The 24,594-nt window shown below is 37.8% G+C and overlaps 1 protein-coding gene across 5 annotated transcripts in view; it reads left to right on the top strand.

The window, feature by feature from the left end:
• Positions 1-24,594, top strand: part of runx1t1 (RUNX1 partner transcriptional co-repressor 1) — a 179,063-nt gene that overhangs the window by 103,132 nt on the left and 51,337 nt on the right. For all 5 annotated transcript variants that reach the window (XR_010005918.1, XM_008108352.2, XM_008108351.2 and 2 more), the window contains 4 exons: positions 10,142-10,279; positions 11,892-12,133; positions 13,198-13,287; positions 19,836-20,017. Coding sequence is in view for 4 of the 5 variants with exons in the window: in XM_008108352.2 (XP_008106559.1) it covers positions 10,142-10,279; positions 11,892-12,133; positions 13,198-13,287; positions 19,836-20,017 (652 nt within the window). In the remaining variant the exon portion in view is untranslated. The remainder of the gene's footprint in view (positions 1-10,141; positions 10,280-11,891; positions 12,134-13,197; positions 13,288-19,835; positions 20,018-24,594) is intronic.

Here is a 24,594-nt window from a genome sequence, read left to right on the forward strand (position 1 = left end):
AAGGATCTCTTTACTAGCTTCATGGATTTTCTCTTCATGTAAGACATCTAACCAGATACTAAGTAATTTCACCAGCTGAAACCTAAATGTGACCCAGAATTGTTTTGAAAGCATATACTATTCAAGTCAAGGAGAAGCCATATCTAAGACTTTTCAAACCTGTTTCAGTGAAAAACCTGCCAATATACCTATACGGATATAGGGTGGAAGATGAGGATGGGATTGCTAACCCGGCAGCACTGTAGAAGGTAGTTCCACCTGGGATCTTCTCAGCATATCCCACAGGCTAGTCAGAGGATAGTGAAGTTTTCCTTAAACATGAGAAATATTAACACAAAGAGCTACCAGATGGATCTTTGCACAATCTATGAAAAGATATGACTCTCCACTTTGTATCCTAACCCATGCATGTTATAATGTGGAGACACTTTGTTTTGTTCTCTGCAAATGAAAGTGAACATAGTATAGTGTTGAAAAATCTACAAAATCAAAACTATTTTTCAGTAATGATCAGTAATGAATTCAAATATTAATATTTTGTAACCATGTAGACCCCCCCTCCCAATTTCTTAATAAAAAGTGCAATGAGCAAACATAGGGAAGTATTTTTCATGTCAACTAGAAAGTCCCAGTGTCCAAATGAACTACTATCCTTTAGTTGTTGTTGTTTAGGGATGTTTTGCCTATGACCTCTTTATGAACCTCTTCAACATTTCTGCAGGAAGTAAATTGATTGTTTTAATTAATAATTTATCTAGACTGATAATTAAATGTTATGATGAGCTTTTGGTGTGCTTGAATCATTGCTTCCTATATAATTATGCTATAGGATGTTTCAATGAGTATAACTCTGTCTTCTGCTAATCAGATAATTTGGTTACTTCCCATGTAAGACATGTAGTCACAATTAGTCCATAGGCTTCAAATCAATTTATGTCTATCTATTTATTTGACTTAATATTATTTTTAGGATGCCTTTAAAGCTGAACCCTTTTACAGCAGTGTATAATTTTTAAAGCAATGCAAAACAAATATAATAAATATAATGAAATTTACTGAAAACAATTTACCACCGAAAAACAGCTAACCCAAAAGCCACAAAAAGACCAGTTAAAAACAATATGGTTACATTTGTACAACACCAATTGTTTTTGCCTATTAAACATTTATCATTGGTTGATAGGCTACATTCTAAAGAAAGGAGATGGCAGACAAATAAAAACAGATCAATTCAGCAAACTTTAGAAGTATTGTACTGATTTTTCTTTGGGTTAACAGAAGTATACAACTCACAACCAATGAAGGCTATTTTTTAAGAATCTTTTATGCCTGGATATACATCTGGAACTCTTTATACTAGCTAACAGTAAAGTAAATGCCACTGCTTATTATATCCTACGTTTTTTATCTTAAAAAGGAAATTGAAAACATACCACTTGCAGAACTGCTTGACATTGAATTGGCTATTGAAAAGACATCAGTTGCATATTTACATATTCCGTATTTTGTTCTGTACATCAGTCTTCCTTGATGCACAAAAATTGGATGCTTTCCATGTATGCTGAAATGTAGCTACATAAGAAAAGCTATCTTGTTTTAAAAATGGATTAAACCATTAAGATACAGGAAGTGAACTAAATGCTTCTGACTATAGAAGCCTTTCTTTTCTTTTTTCTTCCTTTGCTGTGGATATGTTTTTCTTAGTGGTTGTCTTGTGTCTCCATATTTATTTTTTATAAGGTTGGAAACACTTGCAGTACATATCACAGTTCACCTAAAAGTTAACTACAGAGTTAAAAATAATTCTTATAATAAGAACCTAATGTATGACAAAGACCAGCTCAGTGTCAGAAACCAAAACAATCCACAGAAGAAACGTCATAATTTAAAGTTGGTTTTACAGCATTCTTTAATTTGGAGAGGGGCAAAATGCTTCTGTGATTAAATCATAGCTTCTAGCTCTTTGCTGTTAAAAGAGATTCAAGAATGTATGTTTCATTTTTAAAATATAATGCAAAACAAATGGAGAAGATGTTTCCAAGCTTGAAACATATTTTATGAATTTATCTTAAGATTCTCTTGTTACCAGAGGGTTGCATGTGTTTGGCCTATTATTTCACCATCTACCCTCATCATGAATTGATTGTAGAGAGCAGAGGCAATCTTTTTCCAGCTATCCTTTTGCCGCCTCCAGTTCTGCAAAGCTTTTGGGTTTAAGCCCTGTTTGAAGAGGTTTCAGCATTTCTCAGTACAGTTGCCCCTCCCTATCCAATGATTCAATCATCCATGGCTTTAAAATGTTTTTTAAAATCCAAAAAGCCAAGCTTGGTTTTGCCATTTTATATAAGGGACCATTCCACTACACCATTGTATACACTGGGTCTTGAGCATCTATGAATGTTAGTTTTTAGAAGGGTTCCTGGAACCAAGGCTCCACTTTTTTTTCAAATGCAGCACATTTTAAAAGTTTGTGACGCTTGGGGGGGGGGAACTTGCAGATAAAGGCAATACTAGCATTAAAAAGCAATATTGGAAAGGTATATATGGTACAGTCATTGTGATACTGCTTAAAATTTGCTGAAGATTGAAGGTCCATTCTGAGAGAGCCTTTGACCAAGGGTTCCAATTATCAGAGATATTTTGACTTGAGCCTTTAATGAAAGGTCAAGTATCCACAATGGGCGATTAAATTATGCTTACCAATGAACTTTCTTGTATCTATTTCACCTACCTGGCATACATTATGTAGCTCCCATCATACGACAACATGTGACTTCTGACAGAGGCCCCGCAGCTAATGGGTGGAAGCTTCCCTCTCAAAACGGGAGGCTTCACTCTCAAAACTGATCCTCCCCAGAAGGGCAACGCTTTCCTCGTGTGATGGGGGAAGTGTCACCAAGAAGGACCTGCAAGTGGGATGACAGATTTGTCCCGCTGCCCCTCTCTTTCCTCTGTGAAGCCAGGTGAAACAGGATTCTTCTCCCAACCTTTGTGATAAGTTCATTAATCTCTATAAGAAAGGAGAAAATTGTGAGTTCCTACCCCCTTGCTGCTCCCTCTTGTTACAGTTTCTCCTGTTGTGACAAGATTTGGTATCCCCCAATCTCAGAAGCCTGTTAAGTTATAGCCATGTAGCAAAATACAACAAAATCCACAAAATAGAGATATTTCTGTTATTTTTATTTGGTTATACTTGGCTGCATAGCCAGCACAGCTACTTGAATATATTTCCTGGATTTGAAGACATCAAATTTTGCTGCAACAGAGAAAATGTTAACAAAGGGAGAGCAATGGACTAGGACTAAATTCTTTGAGGTTTTTATTTCTGACAAAAGTAAAACATTTTCATTTGAACTACAAATGGCAAGTCTTACCTATACAAGTACCTAAAAGTTTTCCCAGATGTAACAGTAAAATACATAGACTTACTGAGAAATTGAGTGTTCTCTGCTCAAGAAAGGGACAATTACAGAAAACAGGAACAGTTTGATCTCGAAGGAGGTTACTTTTCTGTTGTTACTGGAGATGAAATTTTATTACTTGACTTTTATTGCCCTTTGTCTTTGCTCGCCACGTGGCCCAAATGGGGATAACCATTGTTTGTATTGCTATTTCTGTAGACCATCTTGACTGACAATAGAATTAACATCTCAGAGAAAAAAATGTAGGCCTTCAACTCATAATCATTTTTTTCTTTTCCTGTATGATTTTTAACATTTTTGCCTGATGAAAAAGCCAGTGGTGCTTTGAAAATTTGTATGATGTATTTTCAGCATTTTGGATGTCTAATAAATGCATCTCTCTTTTTTGGATTTTGTTGAATTTTGCTGCATGACTATCCCTAAATTTGTTGTTTCTCTTTATTCTCTTCATAGCTTTCTTCTTATTCTGTTATAGCAATCAGACTCAAACTGTTCTTATTCTGTTACAGCAGTCAGACTCAAGCAGTAAGATTGTTGGGTATTTTCAAATTGAATGCACTCTCTCGAGTTCTATGACTCCTTGGTGCATCAGTGCTAATTGTTGGACTCTATTTTAACTCAGGGTGCCAGGAAAGCTTGTTTGAAGTACTGGGCTGATCAGAGAATTGTATATCCATGCATGGTGCTAGGCCTTGAGAAACATTTTCCAGTGTGTCACTCAGATTCTCTTCTGGTCTCTTGGGCCCCCAACAGTACCAAGAGCAACAGGCATAATTTGGTAGCCTAGGCTGTGTTAGCCAACCTGCCCATAGTCCTGAAGGCAATGTATGGCACTCATAATAGTGGAACTGATTTGAGGTTTTCCTCAACTTTCCTGCCAGCTTGTTTGGTAATCTGCCGTAGTGCAATATGCAGTATCAAGCCTATGTCTGTACAGAAATATCCTGCTTTTTGACACATCTCTCTTTTGATGGCCTATTCCTTCCACTGTTTCAAATGTGTACTGTGAACCACATTTTCGACACATGGTCTAGTAATTTGATGGATTTATAAACATGCACTGGGGGTTTTTTTCTCAGTCAACTTGGAACACTGGTTTTCTTTCTCTTGGTCAGCTCAGTGTTATCTTTTTCATTCAGTCTGTGTTCAGTGATTCGTGGTACATCTTAGAAATTGTAGGCAGTAAGATTCTGATACAGTACTGTACAGTATTTAGACTTATATTTGTGCTTATAATATACAGTATTATGTTATCCCAGTCTTATACACTTTTCAGCCATATCCAACTTTAAGAGTGCTCTGATACCTAACCTCATTAAATAAGTAGGGGATGCCTATATAGCTTGGGAGCAGTGGAGTAATGGACTTGATTAAAATAGCTGCCTGTTGCCAAGAGATGTAACAAAGTACCAACCTTAGGTCTTCCTCTCTTCCCTGTTGAGAGAAAGTGTGTGTGAGAGAAGTGGATTATGTTTTATTACCTGTATACATTGTCTATCAGTATCTTTGTGCCCCAAATCTCTTTTTTAGGTTGTTGTGCCTCATTTTATTTTGAAGGCTCAGCATTCCCCATCTGGGAATCAAATATTAATTGGGCTTTCATGAAACAGTTCATTCGCCAATTGTCAGTTTCATTCACAAATTGATATTTGACCCATAAACCATATCATTAGCATGGTAGCCAAAGCCTAATTGCCCAAATAGAAATTGATTTTTTGTTAAAAATTTTACCAGCAAATGGCCAATAGCAATTGAAGAACTGTATCTAATCACAACATATTTTAATTATGCATTTTTCTTGTGATTTATAATTTGGATGGATTGATTCACCATGCTGTCTGCCTCAGACTCCTTACCAACTCTTCAGAGTGGTTTCAGCCTCAGTTTTCCTTGTATCATACTCTTCAAAATATCTGATACTATGCTGTATCAGGGGCATTTTGCTATACATTTCACTTGAAAGGAAGAATTCAGTTGGAGTTTTCTGCTTGAGATAACTGAGTTTTTACTTTGTATTTGTACACAGTTCTAGCCTGGATACTGTTCATATCATGAAAGGATTTATGATGCAGGGAGAGCATATTTGAAAGCCAATTGAATACATAGCTTAACAGAACAAAACATGTTTGGGTGAGTTCTGCTACTTGACAGGTTAAATCCTATCCTTACTTATTGGAAAACCACTATGTTGTTGAGAACCTATGATTATAATAAAAAGAAGTAACACCATCCATGGCTATTCAGATCTAAAATGACCTCTTCCTCTTTTACAACCAGGATATTTCTGGAATATCAAGAATGCAAAAATGTAATGGATGTTGGGGCGTCAAAGAAGCATAACTTTTTAAAAAATAATGTGTAAGCCAAATTGAGTCTCATGGGGGGGGGGGGAGGATATAAATTAATTTTAAATAATACAACCAAATAAATTGGTGAGCTTATGTTTACTGAGGTAATCAGTGTTTAATCTGAAGAGCCTGTAGAATCTACCACTGAGATCTGATCTTGGATCCATCTCATCAAGTAATATAGTGGCAAGTTCTACTCTTGCTCTACCTGACACTCCAAAGCAGATGATTCCTTTTTCTACTTCAGGCTTCCTACTGCCTTATCCCCTTTGTGTATCTGCTTAAAAGAATACATTCCATATGTGTAAATGTCCAGTAATGATTCATAAACTGAAGAATGGAAAGAAAAAGTTCATATGATTCATGTTTCTGCTGTAATATATTTATTGAACTCCTACATCACTTCCACATGAACCTCCCATGTGCTAGGATCTGCATTCTTTGGTGACTATTACTGTCAAATATGTAATTTATTACATTTAACTCTTTAAAAGATTTGTATTCAGTCTTTCCTTGGTAGGTAGGAAAGGGAGGCAGGTAAAGGAACAGTAAAATTACAGAAAAAAACACAAAATTATCCCAAAAAAATCACACCGATAAAGCAGTAAAAGCAGCAGGATAAAGAAAGAACAAGAAGACCTGAATATCCTTTTTTACAGCTTCTAGTAAATTAAAGGCAATTTCATGGAAGTTGGAGCTACTCGCCAGCCAAAATACTTCCTGTAAAATAGAATAACCAAGCAGAAGGCCACTATTGAAACAAAATGAACTTTCCTTAAGTATGGTGCCAAAAGCGTACAATTTTAAGTCTGAACTCCTACCCAGCAGAATGAGAAGAGGACACACAAATGCAGCAGGCTGGCTTCTTACATTTTGAAGCAAGCAAAGGAAACCTTGAACCAGCATGATATAGTGGTTTCAGTTTTGGACTAGGACACTGGGAGACCAGAGTTTGAGTTCCCATTTGGTCATAGAAACCCATTGAGTGACCTTGAGGAAGACACACTTACTCAGCCTCAGAGGAAGGCCATGGCAAATTCCCTCTGTACAAATATTGCCAAGAAAACCATGTGATAGATTCACCCTAGGATCGCCATAAGCCAGAAATTGAAGGCAAGCAACAACAACAAGTTTATCATCTAATGAGGGGAAACACCTTAATGCAAGAGTTTATTCAAAATCATTTGGAACTGTTTGGAAAGGATCTTTGAATTTAAGATGTCATTCAGTCAACACAATAAAAATATTGGATGTGTTTGTATGTTTGTTTATACATATACATATAAAAATTGGGTTATGGTATGTTGTATAGCAGAATGTGAACTGTTTCTTGGCTTTGAAAGCTTCCCAAGGTTCCATCTTGCAATCTTTTTTTCTTTGTCCCATTTTTTCTTGTTCTGATGTCAATTCCTTCAATAGCTGACAAAATGGAGAAGGATGTTGTTGTGAATATATGTGGTAGGGAGGGGTAGCAATTGCTTTTTAAGCCCTTAAGACCTGAATTGGAAGATGCTTTGAATTTGTGTTTCATAGAGGACAGGCAGCCTTGGTGGAATAGGGCTTTCTTCCTTTCTTCCATGTACGACTCCCTCACACATGTTTTTAGATCTGTATACCTGGAATACATTCCCCAACACTTCAGCATGAGTGTTAGCAGAATGAAAAACAGATGGACCAGCAGTTGCCAATGTTATCTCCTGGCCAGCTCTGGCAAGCCTCTCTTTCTCTTTCCTTTCTTGGCATAGCAGAAATATTTGCCTTTATTTAGGAGAGCCTGTATTCTTTTCCATGCTTCTCTCCTTCTCTCACAATCTAAGTTGAATGCTGTTGATTTCCATGTCCCCGAGGTTGGTGGAGGTGAGTGTGAAAAATAATTAACATTTTCAGACTCATTTCCTTTCCTCCACTCTTAAATTTGTTGTCCTTGAATGTTAAATATTTGATCACAACATAAGCCAAGCAATTTGTTTAGAGAACATTTCTTTGTTCAGTTTACAATACTCATCCACCAGTGTTTGTAGATACTTTAACACTTTGTCCCCAGCCTGCAAACACTGCATTTCTTAGATCTAGTCTTAGAAATACCACTAACTTTGTTAATGGTATGGAAATGGTGTTATAGCATGTCTTAGTGTCCACTATAAGAGTATCTCCTTCCTTCAGAGAAGTTCTAGACAAAATTAGCTCAACAGCTTTTGTAGAACATACAGCAGAGAAACAATACTCAGCAGAGGGCTGGGTTTTCTGTAGATCATTTAATTTTGATGGATTCAGATATAATGGTCCTTTCACAGGGATGCTATATCTTAGTGAGTACTATCATTAGAATTTTCCCATAGATTATGTATAGAAAAAAAAATTAATTTTGTTCTTCATCCACTTGTATACTGGTTCTCATCACTGCTTCTTACAGAAATTTCAAAGAGCTTATCTTACAATTTTTCTTTTTCTTTTTCCTCCTCTCTTGAACCATGAAATAAATCATACCGTAAACCCCATTGATATGGCCATATTTACTTAAGCTTTCAGATTTTGATCCATTTATTTTCCTGGCTAGGCTCCCTATATAGGTTTTTAATTCCATGTTATACATTTTATATAAATGTAATAGTGTATCACCCCTGCCAAAATGGCAGCATGTCTGAAGCATTATAAATACAGATACAACATTTAATTGGGGCATAAATAGAAAATGTGAAACAATAAGTACAGCAGAAATGTCAGTAGAAACATGCTTAAATACAGAATAGCTTGTTTTTGAAATAAAAGCTCAATTGTTATTTTCTTTACAATTTTCACCAATTTACTTGTATGAATAACCCATTGATATTAGATTTCAGTTTGATGACAATTGTGTTTAGTTTTATGCTGTATCACATAAATATTCTTTGCCCCAACTGTTAAGACTTTATACTGTTTTTATTTTATTTTATTATCATTATATTATTTTGCAAGTAAAACCACAAAAACATACCATAGGCCCCAAACAAACAAATATGTCCCCAACTTTTTTTCTTTTTGAGATTGCTTTTCAGTATGACAGGTAGTTCAGACATTGTTTCCCTTCATAGGTATCTTTGCTACATTTTCTAACTGGTTCTTTTTCTCCAAAGCAAAATCCTGCTGAAGAATAAAAGTCAGTAAAACTGCACAGTTTTTTTTGTTGGTAATGCTGGAAGCTATCCACCAGAAAACACTTCCAGCATGAGACCAGTGTTTCCAGTCATTGTGTGTCTGAGGTCATTAGGGTATATATGAGTTGTTTGCATTTATGGCTTTTTACTAGAAAAAGTGCTTAAAACTCACAAAACACTCAAGGTGTGGTGCAAAATACAAAATACAACAAGTGCAAAACAAAACATAAGCAATAAACAGTCAACATAACATCATAAATTCACACATCTTGAGTAAGCCACCAGGAGGGGTTCTTAATTTGAGTATTGGGGACTTGAGTTGATAAGAGAGGCTCAGAAGCAATCAGCTATCTTACTATGAATGAACAAAATGCCTTCTGCTAGATCAAAGCCACCTTCAGATACTGTATCCTCAATCTAGATTCTATTCATGTGGAATTAGGTCTTGTTGAATTGCATGGGGATTACTTGCAAGTAGTTTGTAGTAAGGCCAGTAGTATAAGAATGAAGTCTAGTGATGCCTTCATCCATAGACGAGAACAATAGTTATTGAATTTCTTCAGTATAATTGAATTTCTTACTGTCTTCTCATTGCATACATGTCTTGTGCTGAGGATGTTACATTCCTTTTGAATGAAATTTTTATTCTAATTCCATCATGTGAAGGTTGCATCTGGACTTTTCTTCTTCTAAAAAAAAGAGAATGGAAGATAACACAGTCCATCAAAAAAGTATTGGTGTCTTGGTTTTGAGGCCAGTTCCTAGGGTTATTTGGGGTCCTGATTCAGAAAATTGCATTGGTAGACCAATGCAGCTCTAATTTCTTATATGTGGTTATGATGATTTTCTATGAGTGAGCAGATGACGACTGGTATATGGCATGTGTTCTGTATCTCAAAAACTAGAGCTGATAGGGTAAAATTGGTGCCTTGTTTGGAATCAGCAGGTCAAATACACCTAGGAACAGGTCTAACATCTGAGGCATCAAAATGTGTGCTGGCTAATGTAATATATTCTACCTATCGTCAGGGGAAAACCTTTACCTTTACCTATCTTAATTTCAGTGATGTCCAAATCTATCTCAAATAAAATAGTTCCGATCTTTTGGAGGACTTTAGCACATTTGAGTTACTGAAGCATGCTATATTTATCTAGTTAAATGTTTGCTGCAGTCTTAAAGTTTGATATCTGAGGGGGATATTTTTTTTTTAAAAAAAAGACTTAATGTATGTTACAGATCGCATTGAGAAACATTCCACAATGCCAGACTCACCTGTGGATGTGAAGACGCAATCCAGGCTGACGCCCCCAACAATGCCACCTCCTACTACTACCCAAGGAGCCCCAAGAACCAGCTCTTTCACACCCACAACGTGTAATTATACTTTTGTTCCATATATGATTTCTGTACGAAAGGTTACATTGTTGCTTGATGCAAAGACCTGAAAGGATGAGAAGAAAAATTTATGCCACTATATAAAAGAAGGTTGTTCTTTGTTATGCACTGAAGCAGTTAAGCAAAAGTAAGAAGAGAAAGCATTAATAATAGTTTTTAATATGTTAGCAATCTGTACGTTCAGAGACTGAGTCACATTAATAGATTTCATGCACTTTGAATGAACTACTTTCTACCTCCTGTGATCCAAAGTTCCAGGCTTTAACTGTTTGTGAATTTTGAGGAAGTTTGTCATGACCAGTGTTGTTATTATTGGGTAGCTGGATGTTATACATCTGTTAGGAGAGCGGATATATTTTATCTATGGTCATCCCTCCACATTTGTGGTTTTTACTTTTGTGGATTTGATTCTTCATGGATTTGATTTAAAATGTTTTCCCTAGGAATCTTCAGGTCCTCTAGTGGGACTATATGGCCTACTTCCTCTAGTCAAGCTGGAGGACCTAGAAATTTCTAGAGAGAATCTATAGGTTCTCCAATGTGATTCTGTGTCAGCTTCCAGCAGGAGTTAAATTTAGGGATGACTGGAGAACCTAGGTATTCCTAGAGAAGTGTTCTTTCAGAGACATAAAATGGCATTTTTAATTTGTGGTTTTTCATTTTCATTGAGGTTTTCTGTCCCAAAGTCCAGAGAATGCTCATTGTAGATTGAAAACAGCATAAATTAACCATTTAAAATTCAGAACATTTTTAAACTGTTACTAACTCAATATCATAAAAATGTCTACATTGTACACTCCCCCAACAACCATATTTTTAAAAACACATACCAACCCACAAACCTATGTAAGTTCTTTGGAGGGTCTCTTACTAAAATCAGAAAACTGGAGACACAGTTACTGAGAACAGAGGATGACTTAAATTCCACTTCTCTTGCAATGGGTTGTATGTCCAGTTTATTTTGACAACTAATAAAGACCTATTCTTTCAGCCACCTTAGGAAGCATTGATAATGCAAAGTAATAACTCACATCCTAATAACCACACAATGGCAGAGACACAGTATAACATGCTTGGGTTAGGATTAAGAAACCATGCACTAGATCCTATGATTAATTTCTGCTAATGCAACAAAAATGGGGAAGAACAAGGAAGGGCTGATCCTCCTTTTCCACTTTAACATCTCCTTGCCCAGGGTGCCCACAAAACTAACTCCGAAGGGTTGAGAAATGCTCTAAAATCATTTTTCAGAAAACGTAAAGCACTGCAGGGGCATAGAGAAGCAGGAGACAATTCCTTTATTGATACCAGTCCAACATTGGATTTAGCCCAAAACCCATAGCAATTGACTTATATTGTGTCGCCTGTTCATGAAGCTAATTGTATCATCATATCATTAAAATATGTTAATTATTCAAGAAAGCTGATAAAATGCTTTTTCTTTCCTTCTTTCTTTTTTGCAAAAAACTTCCAGTAGAATAATCACAAACTAAATACTATTTTATAAACTATTTTAAGTCAGGAAAATGCTGTGCCAAAAGTTTTGCTTTTGTATTTGTGTGTAAATAATATTTTGTCTTCATGCTTCTAGTAACCAATGGCACAAGTCATTCACCAACTGCATTAAATGGGGCTCCTTCACCACCCAATGGCTTTAGTAATGGCCCATCATCTTCCTCCTCATCATCTTTGGCTAATCAGCAGTTACCACCAGCTTGTGGAGCTAGACAGCTTAGCAAACTGAAGAGATTTCTTACAACACTACAGCAGTTTGGCAATGACATTTCACCAGAGATTGGGGAGAGAGTGCGTACTCTGGTACTAGGACTTGTGGTAAGCAAACAGCAATGAAGTTGTGGCTTGTTATTTTCATTTTTTGGTCTTATTTGGATCTCTCCTATATTTAGCCAAAAGGAGAGATAAGTGGCTAAACACACTTAGATGTCTCTCATGGGAAGTAAGACCTGGAAAAAAATGTTCCACCGTGCAGTGGTCCTGTTAAGAGGTTTAGCCAGCTATTCATCTGTTTGGAATATTACATCTCACTGAGCCATATTGCTTTTCTGTCCACTGCTGAAACAGATAGTGTCCTGTGAAAATACTTCTACACCCCTTAGTTCAGTGATTCTCGACCTGTGGGTCCCCAGCCTAGCATAACCCATAGATATTTTATCTGCTTCCACCATGAACAAACAGCAAATAATCTTGAACTACTTGGAGCAGTCCTCTCAACTAGCTCCAGTGTGGCATCTATGCCTCATGATGAATTTACAGCTGTTCAGCTTGGAGACAGTCATGGCTAGGCCAAAGAATTCAAAACTCTGGGTACATTGGCTTCTGAACTTAAAAAATTTAATGTAGAGCAGTAGTCTAAACAGAAAATTCTGTTTCTGACATTGGCCACTGCCTGGGAGTATGATATCAGTGGCTAAAGACCAACTGCTTTCTGAAAAGAGAAATGAGAATGGCCCATCAATTTGAGAAAGGAAGGAGAAAGGAAGGAGTGGTGGGAGTCTCACCTGGTCCATTTTTTCTAGTTGTAGATTTTCCATTATCTTTCTTACTAATGAGACACAACTCTAGGATAATATAGCTATGATCTTGGAGTAAAGCACTCACTCCCCCCCCCCCCCCCCAGCCCTAGAGTATAGTTCTAAAACTTAGTCAGACTTTGTTACCGGGTGGAACAGATGCATCAGTAAACAGGATCACTACCTATCCATAATAATAAATTAAAGTGTGATGCTTTCTATATTATGCAAATAATTTTGATAATGTATGCAGCTGTTAAGATACCACAGTTAAGATAATTTCTCTCTAAAAAGCATTGAAGGATTAATCTCTGTTGCTGCATATTTCTGTTATTCATTTTACACCTGGTTTTTTTCATTCAACAGAACTCTACTTTGACAATTGAAGAATTTCATTCCAAACTGCAAGAAGCTACTAACTTCCCACTGCGACCTTTTGTCATCCCATTTTTGAAGGTATTGCACAGATCATTGATCTGGAAACTATTTTAAACCATACTGTTGCTAGGTCACAGATGTGTATTACAGTTTTGCTTTTTAAGAGAGTGAGGAAAATGAATTTCACGTTTTAAGGGCTCCTTTTCTCCGTGTAAGTGAATGAGCCTCTGTTAGAGTAACTATTTTCTTCTGATTCACTGCTAAGTACTTACGAAATCTGTCAGCGTTCTTGCTTGTATGCAGTGCTTGGTACCATTTATATGTAGGGTCGCCCAAAACTGATAGTGTCACAGTACTTTTTGCGGCCTCAAGTAAAGGTTGGCACAGCTGGAGACTCCAAGATTTGGACCCTGATGCTACTAGGATGTAACTTTTTTGCAGTGGCAGGGGTATTAGAGCTAACCAGACTTGATGGAGAGGTTATTGGAGTTGTTTTTAGAAAAGTAACTTCTTAAAAGTCTGCCCAGATGCAGAAGAAGCACAGGGAAGGTTGTGTCTGTGATGAAAGAAATGATGGCTTTGCTTGCATGTTACATAACAAACAATTCACAAATAAACAGTATTACTACATTTTTTATGGGATTGGAGACAGTAATATAGTATTGCAAGTTGGCTGTCATTCCTAGAAAACCCTCTAACACTGGCATAAAGGCAGATCTGAAGCAAAATTCAGAATGGTGAACTTTCAATGTTTTAAAATCAAGTGCTATTTTTTTAGTGTATGTGGGCACGTCTGTGGAATGCCTGCAAGGTATGTAAAGGATATTCACAAATTTTATTCTATTGGTGAGAAAAGGTGTCTTGATGTGTTTTGACACCCTGTCAACACAGAGCAGCTGCATGGGTTTTCGCCACTATAAGTATGTGAAAATGCCAATACATTCTTTGAAGGCATTAGCAACAAGAACATTGGTTGCTGTGCAAACCTCCACGCAACAAACCTTTGTGAAATTTTACAAAAAAAGTCCTAAAATGCAAATAATACCCACCCTCCACAAATACACATCATGTCTCTTTTGTCTACCAAGAACAAAACATTGCTTTTTTATCTTTTCCTTATGCAAAAACAAAACAAGACAATGTTCATATATTTCATATGTGTACACATAATCATAGCAAATCATGTGATTGATAGCATAAATCATGCACAAGGCATGTTAAGAAATACACGTTAAGGATGTTCTTGTTTGACAGCTATACTTGTGATATGGATTAGAATAGGGAGGAAATGAAAATTTGAAAATATTCAAAAAATTGCAAATATTAAAATAGAAATAAACATGGGAATATTAAAATACATAATTAAATCTAATAAAACAATTAAACAAATCTATTAAACTACATAAAGCACAGCAACCCCTGACTTGGTCTTAAAAATCTTCTAATGTCTGACAGTTTCCTGTTCTTGATATAGACCATTACATTACAATGTGTCTCTGCCCTCTATTTCTCCGCATGTTCCTTGTCTTAGTTCATCTGTGGCAAGAAGAGGCAGTTGCATTAATTAGTAATCATATGGTTCTTCTTTCATCTAGAAAGATGCCCTACTGTTTTCACTGCAACATGCTGAGAATTACCTACACTTGGAAGTGCTTGTCCAATAGCATTTCTCCTAGGCAAAATGTATTGTTCTCAGTGGAGATTCTATTGTGGTTATTATGTTTTAAGAGAGTAAGACATTTTGAAGGAACCAAACATGCTTTGAATCATGAACTTTCTGGGACCTGTCTTTGAGTAGACCCACATATGATTCTGTAGTTATTTTTGTATCCTTAATGCTTTATCACTAAATAATTGCTAACTGCCTATAAATAGCTACGGTATTCTTATCAAATGTGCTGCTGGTTTAAAACGATACGTGGTGAAAGTGCTCTTAAATTCAGGTTTGAAGTGCAAGAAAATGTGTAGGATTAAGATAACGCTGCCAAAGCTTCTTAAAAGACTCTTTGATCGTTTTGTGATCCCAAAGCATTTCCCTGCTCGCCTTCTAAAATAGATCCTCCACAGAGATCTATGGTTTGGGATTCTGGATTACTTTCTGTGAATGTGAGTGCATATGTGTGGCTTTAAATTTTAGAATGCCCATCCTCATCCTTTCTGACTAACTGGTGCCTAAGCATCTTGCAACGAACATAACTATATTTACAAAGTAAAACCAAATATATAAAAGGCTACCAATAAAAGCAAAACAGAATGGAGAGCAAGCTTTGCTCTTATACCTTTTCCATCTTTGTTTCCAAGCATTTCTGCAAAGGGCAGGTGAAAAGGGCTGGATGAATGGAGCTTTTCAGGCAGATCACCAATCCCTAACCTGGCATATTCCAAACAGATATTTTCATGACTGTGGGTTCATACACATGATAGAATTAATGCAGCTTGACATCACTTTAACTTCCATGGCTAATTACTATGGTAATTGTGGGAGTTGTAGTTTTAGGCTTATCTATCAAAGATTGTGGATGCCTTGCCAAACTTAAAATCTCAGGATTCCACAGCACTGAGCTATGAAGTTAAAGTGGTGACAAAATGCATTAATTCTACAATGTACAATGCACCCGGTTTCCATCATCTTCAGTCAGTATAATCATTGATCACACTGGCTGGTAATTATGAGATATTGTAATAGGCAGCTATAGATATAATAATCTTTAGTAAATTTAAAATTGTGGTGTTCTAGAAAACACTTCATAGTCAAGCACCTGGCCCTGTTTTGAATTACCACTTTTTTCACATCTGAAAATTGTGACAAAACAGTAAATGAAAGAAAGATTCTGAGCATGTGTAAAGAATTGTGCTGGAGTGTTACTTACAACAAAGCTGTTTTATGTCTATGATAATTTATCTGTTTCATCATAGCTTTTTATATTTGCCACATTCAACTGTTGGTATATCTGGCATACCAGAATGGAACTCTAGTACACAGTGATTATAACAAAGTGTTCTCAATGTTTTGTGTTCTAAGGAAGTGTTTTCAATTTCCTTCTCATGTCCAAGATTTTATTTTCTTCCCCCTGGGACAATTGAAATAATTTTAATTCATCCATACAGTGGAATCACAGATCACTATTGTTATTCTGGCTATTTTCCTTTAGCTGAGAAGGATGTAACATCCATTTTGTAGGTGCCTCAGATATCAGCTGTTCTGAATATTTGTTTATTTATTTATTTATATTCCACTTTTCAGCTAGAAATTCTCATAGAGCAGCTTATAAATTGTTAATTTGACAGTTCCCTTCCCTCAGACATACAATGAAAGGAGCATGCATTGGGGGATATGGGAATATGAAATTATAGTAGAATTGAAAACAGCTTTATTATTCATTCAAAATTTATTACTAACTAATGGGTTTTGTGTGGCGGAATTTATTCTTCACCTATTATGGATGAAGAATTCAGTCTGCCTCAACACAAAGGATTATTTGGGAAGCAATATGCTGAAAAACATGGAGATGGATCTTAAATCTTATATAACCAGAAGGGGCCCTTCTCCTAATGGAAACATCTTACATTCAGAGATCAGGAACTTTCAGAGAATGGAACATCATAGCTACTAAAGCTCCTCCTCAGTTTAAGAAGGGAAAATGTTATTTACTGGTGATTTTACACTTATAGTTTTCTATACAACTGTTTACTGGGTAAAGGAGAAGCATGCAAATGCAGCTCAAGGTAGTTTCTTGTTCATTATTGCATGTGTTAATAAGGATAATGTATTTATAAATATCATTATGATCACGTTGGAAGCCCCAAATACACACACACACACACTGGAAAGGAAGGAACTACAAGGACATTTCCAGACCCTTCCATCATTTCTTCCTACCATATGGTTGCCATATCATTTATTTAGGATCACTGGAATCAAAGATGCAACTTCTTTCTTCTTCTTCTAATTTTAGTGCTATTCCTCAAAGGAGACATTAATGACAAAAACCATATGGTTGTGGGAACACGGGCCTTAATAAGTGCATTGAAATGCTGCTGTAACAATATGCATTAAAGTCTTGTTTTCATTAAGCTAATGTAACCCACAGACCCTTGGTTCCATTTTGCATTTATGGAAGAACATTTACTGGAAGGATATTAGACACCATTCTAATTACCTAATCTGGCACCAGAATTGGAGCAAACAAAATTGCTTTGTATTACCATATTTAAAAAAAAAAATGGCAGAAGATGTTTATGGAATCACTAAATTAAACAGAGTACCAAGTGAAAGACCTAATGTATTGTGTCATCTGTATGTCTACATTTGTAAATGCTCATGAACATGTTTCTCATTACTTATTCAGTTACATTTTAAAAGGAAAGAGTAAACATACAGAAGTACCTAGTATATATTCCAATCAGTATTTCCAGTCCGGATTTATAGTTATGGGTGCTTTCCTGTCTAGTTAACAAAACATTTATTTAAAATACGTTTGCAGTTCCTCCCCCCAGTACTTTTGGTTTCATTTAATTTTATAAAATATTAGAAATATAGAGCTTGTTTAGCCTTCTTCTTAAGTCACATATTAAGCCTTTTCCTGGTCCTGAGCCAGAAAATCATCTGTCAAAAAACATCTGTGTGCAAGATGCCCGACATGTGACATCATTTTCCTAAGAACAATTCAGAAATGTGTCTGTCTTAAAGACGGCACAATTGTGTCTGTGTGCATGGGTTAAAGCACTGGTTATTTTATTCTAAAAACCAAAATTTGAAGTGAACATATGCTGAGACCAGTGAATAGAGCATCCAGATAGTCTGCTTAGATTTACTTCATTTTTTTTCAAGGGGAAAATACTTGACTGAGCTCAGATAATTGTTCCCATCTAATTTGAGGGTTCATCTCAGGCACATTTGTCCTGTTCCTGAAAGATGTTAATTAATCAAATAGTGCCTGTGGGATTGCAGACAGTGGGACTAAGGAACAAAATAGGGGGTTGTCTCTTTGCCTCCCATTTGCTCATGCCCCATAGCAATCAGTGGAACTGTTCTCTCTATGGGGAGTGACAGCTAGGTGAGGGAGGACAATTATGTGGTGAAATTAGGTGGCAGGGGAGAGAGGAACAACAGTAGCTGGTTGTAAGTATCTCACTTCCCCCTCTTTGGATTTTCTACCACAACGCAAGGTAGCAGACACGTTTTCCCATTAATTTGTAATAGGGTGGAGAAGATCCCTTGGAAATTAGGGGAAGTAAACACAATCCTTGTTTCCTTAGTTACTGTTGCCCCTCTCCTCTAAGTGTGTTTTCAGCCCTGCAGAGGTTTGTTTCCTGACTCCATGCAAATTATGGATGAAATGAAACAGATCCATCAGTTTTTGTGATAACATGGCTTTTTGGGGGGGGGGGGGGGTACTTTCCTTTCCTTCTGGCTGTCAACCATTCTGCAGTGTTTCAAGACACTGAGGTGCACATACCAGAGATCCAATCTGGGAACTTTTGAATTCATGGCCCATGCCATGACTTACTATGGATCTACTTCTAAAGAACAGATTTTGAGAGCTCAGTGAAGGGAATTCACTTTGGAAACTACAAGTTTTGAATCCAAGCAGGCTTGCATGAATTCTTATGCCATTCTGAATGGCAAACTATTAAGAATGGCAAAGGAATTCAATTATGGAACTAGATAGTCCAAAGAGGATTCAAGACATGGATGTTAATGTAATATCCATCTAGCAAATTGCTGGAACACTTGCTTGCTGAAATATTTCAATGCTTGGAGTCTCATCACAGACAACTCAGTTGACACCATTTGGTATGACCAGAGAAGTGGCTACTGACAAAGAAAGGAAAAAAGCCATCTGCTTCTACCTAGAGTCTCTACTGTGCATGAAAGGACACATACATATCTCCTGAATGCAAATGTATCACAAAGAGGAAAAGAATGTGTTTGTATTTAGTGGGTATTATCCACATGTATCCGTATATTGCAAGGTACTACTAACTGTATCCTGCTGTGTATATGATGGATCTTTGGAACTTCTAAAATAAGACAGGGGGAATTTTATTGCTATAAAAGTAGTGTGTGTGAGTGTGTGTGTGTGTGTGTGTGTGTGATCTTCCCTCTCTCTCCCTCTCCTCCTTCCATCCTGTGCTCTGAAAGGGAGAGATCTCTCTATCCCCTGAGAGAACTGCAGGATTTCAAATCCCCTCTCCTGTTCCAGTGTTTTAACCTATTTATGCCGGAGGCAGTACATAGCAGCTGGAGAAGGGCCAGATGGTCACAGAGGAGAATTTTGTTCATTGTTGCAAAGCACATCATAGCTGAGAGAACCCACTTTTCAGTGGTGCAATTTTGCATTACTCTTTCTAGATAACATGGGTGTTTAGTATTGTTGAACACATCCTGTAAGCTCATCTAATATTATTGCCATGGTGTTATTTTAGGTTCCAGGTAAAGATGCTGATATCAATAATGAGAAGTGGGGCAAAATATGATCAATTATTAAAATATTAAATACCCACACATGATATCACTGAAAATATTGTGACTGGGTGAATCTTTGGGGCATCTTTGTGCCTGCAATACTGGTAGAGCTACTTTGTAACAGGGATGTTCTGCTGTTGCTTCTCTGACCCTTCAGGCCAATCTGCCCTTGCTCCAGCGGGAGCTCCTGCACTGTGCAAGGCTGGCCAAGCAGAACCCCGCCCAGTACCTCGCTCAGCATGAGCAGCTGCTTCTGGATGCCAGCACCACCTCACCTGTTGACTCCTCAGAGCTGCTTCTCGATGTGAACGAAAACGGGAAGAGGCGAACTCCAGACAGGTAGACCTCTCTGAAAGCTTGCTATGATAACCTTGTGAAAAGTGAACCCTTGTGACATTCACTTTGTCTCTGTTACCTCTAGGCATTGTGTCCTTCTCCTAAATAACCCAGTGCAACAATTTCACTTATGGGGGTTGGTATGCAGTATCCCTATGAAAGTTGCCAGACTGCACATAGAAATAAACATTCCAAATGGTTTTTTTTAACCTGAGAGAACACTTCTCCAACACGGCTCTGGCAAACATTAATCATAGAATTGTGGTGGAGTACCTAGAAATGCCTAAATAGAACATTTTTGGTTGCATATGAAACAGAGAAGAAGTGGCAATGAATAGAGTAAGCTGTGAATAATCAAATCCACAAAGGCTTAACTCGTAAAGGTGGAGGGACTACATTTAGAAATTAAGCTTGTGCAACCCAGGTAAATGCCCCTTCCTGCTATCCTTTCCATTCTTTATTTACAGGAGACTGAGATTTAAGGCAAGGGTTTAAGAAACCCTGCTTCCTCTTCTGTATTTAGAGGAGACCCAGGTTTAAGGGAAGAGCTTAAGAAATCACCTTTTCTGGGATCCTTTCTCTTCTATTGGCTACCTCCCTCCCCGTAACTGAAAGAAACTGAAAACAGCTGGGTTTTTGATAACTGCTGTTCTGTTGCGAAAGAAAAAAAAATGGTGGTAAAACCCATGCCATTACGGGTATCTGAACCAACCGAACCAACCAAAGACTTTAAAAAAATCCATGCACAAGCCTATTAAAATTCTGTTAGTCTCAAAAGGGAAGCCTGCCCCCCCCCCCCCCAAAGCATAATTGCAACATAGGAAATTGTATTTAAGGATGGATGGATGTATTTATAAAAAGTGTGTGTATTATGGATATGGGAGTAGGTGGCTATATGCGAACCATGGGTTTGAATGTTAGTTTAGTTCCCTCACTTTCTAGTTTGGCCCTGTTCACCTTGGCGTGCTGTCTTCAGAAGATTACCCACAAGAAAGCCCTTGCTTCTGTCTTAATACTGCAATGAAACGTCAACACAGTGTGATGTTCCTTTCACTGTTCTTTTGAAATCTGCACTGCAGGAGAGATTCATTTCATGAAGAAATGATTTAAAAAGGATGTTTGAAAGAGAAAACAAGCTGCCTTGCAGAGAGACCAACCAACTATAGGCCCAGTAGGGGCCCTCCAGCAGTTGATAGTTTTGCATAATGCCTTAAACATTGGGGAGTGTACAAAAATATTGTCAACTTAGCTTTGAAGCATGTAAATACTTTGATTAAATTTTATTTATGTATTATAGTCCACTTTCCAGTAAAAATAGGTTCCCAAAGTGTTGTACAATAAAAGATACAGAGAAATGCAATTATGACAATATTTCCTGGACTCTGGTGGTAGATAATGAAGACTTATAAGAAGTGGTTATAACTGAATGCAGTGGCTGACTGTGGGTACAAACAATCCTTACAACAATCACAACCACCACCCAATTGAACTTGCTATCTTTAAATTTGGCTTGGAAGTAGTGGTGGGTACTATAATTAAGGTTTAGGGACCCTGTTTCAGATGTTCTTCATAGGACAAAATTATAGTATGTGCCTCAGTTGTCCTGAGTATAAGCCCACCACTTTTTTGTATTTACTTCCACCATAAGTGCTGTAATCACACCCCATTGCATTAATATGGCAGATTCTGTTTCACAAAGGAACAAAATGATTTATGCTGATATCATAGAATCATAGAATCATAGAATAGTAGAGTTGGAAGAGACCACATGGGCCATCTAGTCCAACCCCCTGCTAAGAAGCAGGAAATCGCATTCAAAGCACCCCCGACAGATGGCCATCCAGCCTCTGCTTAAAAGCCTCCAAGGAAGGAGCCTCCACCACAGCCCCGGGGAGAGAGTTCCACTGTCGAACAGCTCTCACAGTGAGGAAGTTCTTCCTGATGTTCAGGTGGAATCTCCTTTCCTGTAGTTTGAAGCCATTGTTCCGTGTCCTAGTCTGCAGGGCAGCAGAAAACAAGCTTGCTCCCTCTTCCCTATGACTTCCCTTCACATATTTGTACATGGCTATCATGTCTCCTCTCAGCCTTCTCTTCTGCAGGCTAAACATGCCCAGCTCTTTAAGCCGCTCCTCATAGGGCTTGTTCTCCAGACCCTTAATCATTTTAGTCGCCCTCCTCTGGACGCTTTCCAGCTTGTCAACATCTCCCTTCAACTGTGGTGCCCAAAATTGGACACAGTATTCCAGGTGTGGTCTGACCAAGGCAGAATAGAGGGGGAGCATAACTTCCCTGGATCTAGACGCTATTCCCCTATTGATGCAGGCCAGAATCCCATTGGCTTTTTTAGCAGCCGCATCACATTGTTGGCTCATGTTTAACTTGTTGTCCACGAGGACTCCAAGGTCTTTTTCGCACACACTGCTGTCAAGCCAGGCGTCCCCCATTCTGTATCTTTGATTTCCATTTTTTCTGCCGAAGTGAAGTATCTTGCATTTGTCCCTGTTGAACTTCATTTTGTTAGTTTTGGCCCATCTCTCTAGTCTGTCAAGATCGTTTTGAATTCTGCTCCTGTCTTCTGGAGTGTTAGCTATCCCTCCCAGTTTTGTGTCGTCTGCAAACTTGATGATCGTGCCTTCTAACCCTTCGTCTAAGTCGTTAATAAAGATGTTGAACAGAACCGGGCCCAGGACGGAGCCCTGCGGCACTCCACTTGTCACTTCTTTCCATTGGTGAGCACCCTTTGGGTTCGTTCGCTTAGCCAATTACAGATCCACCTAACCGTAGTTTTGTCTAGCCCACATTTTACTAGTTTGTTTGCCAGAAGGTCGTGGGGGACTTTGTCGAAGGCCTTACTGAAATCCAGGTACGCTACATCCACAGCATTCCCTGTATCGACCCAACTCGTAACTCTATCGAAAAAAGAGATCAGATTAGTCTGGCATGACTTGTTTTTGGTAAATCCGTGTTGACTATTAGCAATGACCGCATTTGTTTCTAAGTGTTCGCAGACCACTTCCTTAATGATCTTTTCCAGAATTTTGCCTGGTATTGATGTGAGGCTGACCGGACGGTAATTGTTTGGGTCGTTCTTTTTTCCCTTCTTGAAGATAGGGACCACATTCGCCCTCCTCCAATCTGCTGGGACTTCTCCCGTTCTCCAAGAACTCTCAAAGATAATTGCCAGTGGTTCTGAAATAACTTCCGCTAGTTCCTTCAGTACTCTTGGGTGTAGCTGATCTGGCCCTGGGGACTTGAATTCGTTTAGAGAGGCCAAGTGTTCCTGGACAACTTGTTTCCCTATTTGGGGTTGGATTTCCCCCAATCCTTCGTCCATTCCGTGTTGCTGAGGTTGAAGATGGCTTTCTTTTTCTGAGAAGACCGAGGCAAAGAAGGCATTAAGTAGTTCTGCCTTTTCCCTGTCCCCTGTCGCCATCACCCCATCTTCTCCTTGCAATGGCCCTATCGCCTCCTTTTTCTTCCTTTTTCTACCAACGTAAGCAAAAAAGCCTTTTTTGTTGTTTTTTATGTCCCTGGCAAGCCTGAGCTCATTTTGCGCTTTAGCCTTGCGAACCTTTTCCCTACAGGTGTTGGCTATACGTTTGAATTCTTCTTTGGTGATTTCTCCCCTTTTCCACTTCTTGTGCATGTCACTTTTGAGCTTTAGCTCAGTTAGAAGTTCTTTGGACATCCATTCTGGCTTCTTTGCACTTGTCTTATTTTTCTTCTTTGTTGGCACTGTTTGCATTTGCGCCTTGAGTATTTCACTTTTGAAAAACTCCCATCCATCCTTAACTCCCTTGTTTTTTAATATCGGCGTCCATGGAATGCCGCTCAGTAATTCCTTCATTTTTTGGAAGTCAGCTCTCTTAAAGTCAATATTCTATTGAGTCATCCAAAGCAGCACAGCCCTATTCTAATCAGTTGTTGAGTCATTATGTAGATAAATTCGATGGATTGTCTGTGTCTACTCTAGTTAATATTAACAGCAGGCTCTAAAACATAGTGTAGTTATATGGATAATATTTTGTTGGAGTGTTGGGAAGAGGATCATATGGAAATTCAATTTAAAAAGAAATAAGGCATGGCTACAGTGGAATGTTCCATTATCTACTGATCAGTGGAGATTTCTAATTTTGTAGAATAAGACCAAAGGCACAATTTAGATTTCAAGAATTAGGGATATAAGAGATCTAGATGTTCATAGCATTGTTACTTACCGACAAACTGCTCAGTTTGTTGACTGCGGGTTAAAGTAACTAACATTTATTTTTAATGTGCCACTCTCTTCATGTTTTACTACTTTCTTCAATCTAGAAAGAAGGCAGATAATGTGCTCTCATCCTCTGAATACGAATTCAGTGGTTGGGATGGATACACTATTCAAGCTAGAAGACTACTTTGTTGAAATTCAGAATTGAATTCTGCAACTCCATTATTAAAGCAACTTTATCATCATGGGAATATTAGAAGATCTTACAGCATTTTGATGAGCAGAACAAGAGCTAGCCCACTCCACACTTAGCGAGACCTTTCCATACACAATACTACTTTCCCTTATGCTCATCCCAGCAACCATTAAC

The sequence above is a fragment of the Anolis carolinensis genome, chromosome 4 (assembly GCF_035594765.1).
Source record: "Anolis carolinensis isolate JA03-04 chromosome 4, rAnoCar3.1.pri, whole genome shotgun sequence".
NCBI lineage: Eukaryota > Metazoa > Chordata > Lepidosauria > Squamata > Dactyloidae > Anolis > Anolis carolinensis.